Genomic DNA, 6,000 nt, shown 5'->3' with positions numbered 1-6,000 from the left:
TTCATGAAGTGCTTAATAAAGCTAACTAGATCTTCATATTTACTTGGTTGCATTTCATTTTTAAACATCAGCAACCATGGTTAAGTAGCCCATGTAAATGTAATTTTGCAAAACCATTCCACATCACCTTTTTCTCAAATGAATTAGTTTTTAATCCACATGTACCGTCATGTGCTGCATAACAATGTTTCTGTCCATGACTGACCACATGTACAAAGGTGGTACCATAAGATTATAATGGAGCTGAAAAATTCCTATCGCCCAGGGACCTCTCAGCCATCATCGTGACATTGCAGAACACAAGACTTACCCGTTTGTGGTGATGCTGGTGGAAACAAAGCTACTGCACTGCCAGCCCCATGAAAGTATGATGCCTACAATTATTTACAATACATGACATTGATGATCCATGACTATGTTACCGGTTTGCATATTTACTACACTGCACTTTTTACCATTAGCGTGTACTCTCAGCAATAGGCTATACCGTACATACAGCCTGTGTGTGTAAGTATACTTCACGATGTTCACACAGTGATGAAATTGCTTCTCAGAACACATCCCCATCGTTAAGCAACTGTAGGGAAACTAGAATGTTGTCTGATTCTGTACAGTGTGGATTTGTGGACAGACTTTTGTCACAGGGTCAGGCATTAACCTGGCAGGACTCCCAAAGGCTGGTTTCAATGAAGAGCAGCTGGTTGGTCGTTAAAAACACACAAAGCTTCACCAATGAAGGGGCTAGAAAAGATGGTGCCCCTCGGGGTAGAAGTAAAAACCTCTACTTACCTAGAAATGGATTTAGGAGGTTGCTTAGGTCAGGTAAATTGGGCACTAGTCATATGGGGGGGAAAAAAGGCTTTATTGTTCCCACGGGTATCCACTGAGGCCTGCAGGCCGCATGCAGCCCCACACAAAACTGTCAAGTTACTTAAAACATTACTTAGTTTTATTACAAAGTTTTATACTAGGTTTTATTACTTAGATATGTACATTTTCTATATTAGTGATCACCAAGTTGGGGCCTGCTCAACGATATTAAAAGGTAATCTAAAGGGACGCTGCATGATAAGGGTTATTACGTGAGGGCTTTTTTTCCTTATCTGTGGTGGCGGAATCATGATAATTATGAAGGGACCTTTTTTTTTGGCTCATCAGTTTTCGTGTTTGTGTATTTAATGTGTGGCCCAGAGATGCCAAAAGACACCCCTGGACACCCCTGGTTTGTACTGGTGTAATGTTTGCACAGTTTATTAGCTTTATGAAATTAAATCATCTAGACTTTAGCGGATTGACGTGAGACTCGGAGACAGGTGTCCTGTACCAGTTCGACAGCCCTGAAGCTGGGTACATTTTCAGCAACCATGCACCGGGTACATAAACGTCATCAATTCCTAAATACTCGCACGTGAAACCGAAGCCATCGCTTGTTGAATCCGAGTGTCAGTTACAAAGCTCTAATCGGATCTTAAAAATCAAAACCTATTTGTACCTTTGTAACACAGATCTATCCCTGGAAAAAATATTTGGGACATCGTTAGTTTGTAGTGTTCGCCCTACAAATGAATTTTAAAAAATAGACAAGTACTTTTTGTTTTACTCAAGAGCCCTTGAAAAAATATTTCACTTCGTGACTAGGGGCAGGGAAGCGCACTGAACCAAGTGCCTGGGCAAAGGTTTCCTAGAGATTATGACACCGTTTTCATTTCGGTCGAGGCTCAAGTTTCCTGATGACCGTGCCGCCCCAAAACACTAGGCGGGACTTTTTTTGACCGGCTCGGCGAGAGGAGAGACGCAGAGGACAGTGCGACCCGTTCGGCGGGCCCGAGCCCACTCGGGAGCGGCCCTCGGCGGGCGACCCCGGCCCCCCTGCTCTCCGGGCCAGCCCGCCTCGGCACCCGGGCACAGCGTCGCCTGGGCGCCACGTGCGTAGCCCGCCCCGCCCCTCCTTCGCCCGCCCGCGCAGCCCTGGGAGTACGCCCCAGTCACAGAAGCTCGGCGCGCGCCCCGCCCAAGCGCCCGCAGGTCGGGCTGCCGTAGCCCGCGAGCCCGGAGTTGCCCAGGTCTCCCTCCCTTCCCCTCGGGGTGCCGCTGGGGCGGGCCCGGCCGACCGGGCCGGATCGTCCGTCAGCCTCCGCGGGAGGCGGCTGGGCTAAGGCCGTAGCCGGCGAGTAGCCACGTCACGCTGCTCCCGGAGGCCCCGCCCCCTCCGTCCACACGGACCGCCTCCTCACGGACCGCCTCCTCACGGACCGCCTCCTCACGCCCCCCGAGCAGTTACTGGCTCTGGGGCGCGCGCCTCCCGCACTCTGCCGGAGGTCCTCCAACCCCGCTCACCGCGCCTCTGTCGCCGCCTGTGCTCGCTGACGGCTCGCGGCTGCGGCGCCCGGCGCGGGTTGGCTGGCTCGGGGCGTGCGTCGCCGAGGCGGGCTGAGCCGACAGGCGGTTAGCGCTCCGTTCGACGCGGGGAGGGGCGGCACGCCGGGCGCTGCACGGCCTCGGCCGACGCGGGCGGCGGTGGCGACGGCGGCGGCGGGGCTCTCGGGCTCTGTGCCCCGGGCCGGAGCCAGCGGGTGTCCCGGCGGAGAGACGGGCAGCCCGGCTCCCTGGCCGCAGGCTCCCTGGCCGCGGGCTCCCTGGTCCCGAGCACCCCGCGGCTGGGGCGGCTGGGGTAAGGGGACGATGTCTGCTCGCGCCCCGGTGCCCGCCGCTCCCTCTCCGGAGGAGCAGCCCGCGGCGGCTGCGGAGAAGGAGTCGCCCTCGCCCGGGGCGAGCCGCGAAGCCGAGCCGGTGCCCACGCCCGAAAGGGAGGGCAAGCCGGCGGCGAGGGACCAGAGGGCCGCGACCGCCACCAGCTCGGGGGCGCGGGGCGAGCCTTCGCCAGCGCCGGTGCTGGGACACAGCGTGCCCCAGGCGGCTGTGCCCGTGAGGCCGCTGGCGCTGCACCTGGCGCACAGGGCGCGCGGGTCTGGAGGCCCCTTCGGCGGGGAGCCGCTGCCCTCGCTGCTTCTGCTGCCCCCGCCGCCGCCGCCGCCGCCGCCGCCGCCGCCGCCACCGCCGCCACTGCCCCGGGATCCGCCGGCCGAAGACTCCCGAGAGGAGGAGGCGGCGGGCGGCTCGGAAGAAAAGCCGCAGCCGCCGCTGCCCCCGAAGGAGAACCCCTGGACCAAAAAGCCCCCGCAACACCTGTCCCCGGCCGGGTCGGAGCCGCCGCCGCCGCCTCCACCGGAATCCCCGGAAGCAGGTCTGTGGCTCCTCCGTGGCGGGCTGGGCACGGGGTGTGTGTGCGGGGGGCGGCTCGCGGGGAGACCCAGGCTGGCGCGAGCGGGGGAGGGGCAGGCCTGTTTCCCTGTCAGAGGTGTTTGTTCCAAGGTGTCATTCACTCTGCCTATTTACATAAATGGACATCTGGACGCGAGCGGCCGGCGGAGGTGGGACCTCGGCTTCTCCGCCCGGCGGGCGCGGCCTCGGTGGTCATGCCCCGCGCGCGTGCGGGGACTCGGGAGAGCTAAGTTTAGGTAGCTATTGCATGCAACTCCCCCGTAGAAAAGTTTTGGGGGGACGTTTTTTCAAAAGAAGGGAAATACGGGGATTTACTTGTATGTGGGAGCGCGCTGGTGTTTTATTTTTATTGCGAAATAATGGGTAAACTGGAAATGCCAGTATTTTCAGAACACTAAGTAGTCGGATTAAAAATGAGGCTCTAGACCGTAGTTGCTACTAAAACGCTTTGAATTGTGATGGTGGTGGCAAATAATTGAAGTAGGTAAATGGTGGTGTTTTAACATTCAGATCTCCCTTTAGAGGAGGTGAGAGTATGGCGCGGCTTTTGAATGCTGACCAATGTCTTCAGAAAGTTTACATGGAAATAGTGAATACAACCAAGACAAGAAGTATCTTCTAGTTTTGCCTTCTAAATTAAATTACAGTAAATTAATCGAACTTTTAATATAGAAACTACAGCTGTTTACTTGCAAATTTCCACTTTTTCTTTAAATGAAAGGTTAACGGTGGGGATAGGGAAAATCTGGGCATGTTTGTAGGTCTGTGAAGATCAATTGAGATGAAATATGGCGTAAATGTAAGGTAATTATTGTAGGCGTGCATTATTGCAGGTGTATAACATGTCTTCGGAGGAACTCCAGTGGAGTGAAAGTGTTAATTGGTTTCTTTAGCTTTTGCACAGTAATACTAATCATTATTCATAAGTTTTGACACTTGCAGAAAAAATACTTAAACACTTGTTTTAAGTTTAATATTGTCATCGTTCTCTTCTAGCTGCAAAGATTTGTGTACTACTATTATTAACTGAAGAAAACAAAAATCTAAAAGCAAAATCTCCATACAATTTTAGCTAAGAAAGAAAGCCCTAGTGAATCTCAGTGGTCATCTCAACTCCCCACTTTCTAGGTTTCTGAGGTTTTTGGTAGTTCGCTAAAAATGTGAACTACCAAAACACCCAAAGTCTTTTTTAAAGTATGTTTTATAGATGATGCTATTATAGTTTTCCCGATTTTCTCCCCTTTATCTCCCTTCTGCCCTGCATCCCTCAACCCTCCAGCATCCCCCCCTTAGTTCATGTTCATGGGTTGAACATGTAAGTTCTTTAACTTCTCTTCCCTATATCATTCTTAACCTCTCCCCATCTATTTCATGCCTACCAATTATGTTTCTTATTCCTGTGCCCCCCACGCCCCCATCCTTCCCCTCTCTCTCCCCACAGAAAACTCTCCATGTGATGTTCATTTCTCTGATTCTGTTCCTGTTCTAGTTGGTTAGTATTTATTTGTGTTGGGTTTTATTTATTTATTGTTTTAGGTTTGGTTGTTGATAGTTGTCATTTTCCCGTTCATAGTTTTTGATCTTCAACTTCTTAGATAAGTCTCTTTAACCTTTCATATAGTAAGGATTTGGTGATAATGAACTCCTTTAATTTTACCTTATCTGAGAAGCACTTCATCTGCCCTTCCATTTTAAGTGATACATTTGCTGGATAGAGTCATCCTGGATGTAGGCCCTTGACTTTCATGACTTCAAATACTTCTTAAAGTCTTGGTTCACTGTAAAATCAATTTGACAGGTTTTTAGACCATTAAGATAAGACTCAGGAGTTTTAAATTGAAAATATCCTTGTGAAAAATATGTAACAGTTTACTTTGTTTTATTTTTTATTTACTGATTTTAGAGAGAGAGACATCAGTTTGTTCCACTTATTCATTCAATCACTGGTTGATTGCGTATGCCCCAATGGGGAATTGAACCTGGAACCTTGGTGTGTCTGGATGACGCACTAATCAACTTCGCTACTGCACTAAGGGTTTAATATAATTAACCTACAGGTGCTTTCATTGAGTATCTTAATCTTTGTTGGAGATTAAGAGCAAACTGATGTTTGATGTATGGTGTGGTTGATGGGAATTTCAATTTTGCGGATGTCTTTGTGTAGGCAGCTCATTCTGTTCTTGGAATCCATTCTGTTCCTGCATAAATGTTAATCTTCAGACTTGGAGTAGCATAGCAACTTCCAGTCCTGACTGCACTTTTCTACCACAGCCTTTACTTGCGGTAGAATACTTAGGGGGCTTAGACAAGAGACTGGCATAGAAATGGACTCTTCTGCAAGACTTAGGGTTCTAGTCCAGATATTGTTACTAACTAGCTGGACTTGTGGCAAAATTGCTGGGCCCTGCAAATGAAGTACATGTACCTCTTCCGGTTCCTAATACCTGTGTACCATCCATATAACTGAGCGTCTTTGCCTCCTGTTTTTCTAAGTAAATTTGCAGCTTGAAGAATGATGAGCACAGGCTTGGAAACCAAAGGGTCGCTCGATCGATTCCCAGTCAAGGCACATGCCTGGGATGCAGGCCAGGTCCCAGGTGAGGGACGTCTGAGGCGACCACACATTGCTGTTTCTCTCCCTCTTTCTCCTTCCCTTCCCCTCTCTCTAAAAAAAATAATACATAAATAAAATCTTTTTTAGAAAGCAAAAGGAAAAAA

The 6,000-nt window shown here is 50.5% G+C and overlaps 1 protein-coding gene across 13 annotated transcripts in view; it reads left to right on the top strand.

Annotated features, from left to right (window-relative positions):
* The first annotated feature begins 2,287 nt into the window (after window positions 1-2,287).
* The window catches only part of LARP1B (La ribonucleoprotein 1B), a 77,069-nt gene continuing 73,356 nt past the window's right edge, over window positions 2,288-6,000 (top strand). For 4 of the 13 annotated variants that reach the window (XM_037058535.1, XM_037058539.1, XM_037058540.1 and 1 more), the window contains exon 1: window positions 3,053-3,244. Coding sequence is in view for 7 of the 13 variants with exons in the window: in XM_037058541.1 (XP_036914436.1) it covers window positions 2,683-3,244 (562 nt within the window). In the remaining 6 variants the exon portion in view is untranslated. Of the gene's footprint in view, window positions 3,245-6,000 lie in introns of all 13 variants that reach the window. The other 9 variants (XR_005068278.1, XM_037058541.1, XM_037058542.1 and 6 more) reach the window with 6 other exon arrangements.

Source organism: Sturnira hondurensis, unplaced genomic scaffold, assembly GCF_014824575.4.
Source record: "Sturnira hondurensis isolate 20B ecotype Veracruz unplaced genomic scaffold, ASM1482457v3 Scaffold0010128, whole genome shotgun sequence".
Classification (NCBI taxonomy): Eukaryota; Metazoa; Chordata; class Mammalia; order Chiroptera; family Phyllostomidae; genus Sturnira; species Sturnira hondurensis.
The sequence above is the reverse complement of the archived record's forward strand: the minus strand, read 5'-3'. Positions and strand labels throughout refer to the sequence as shown.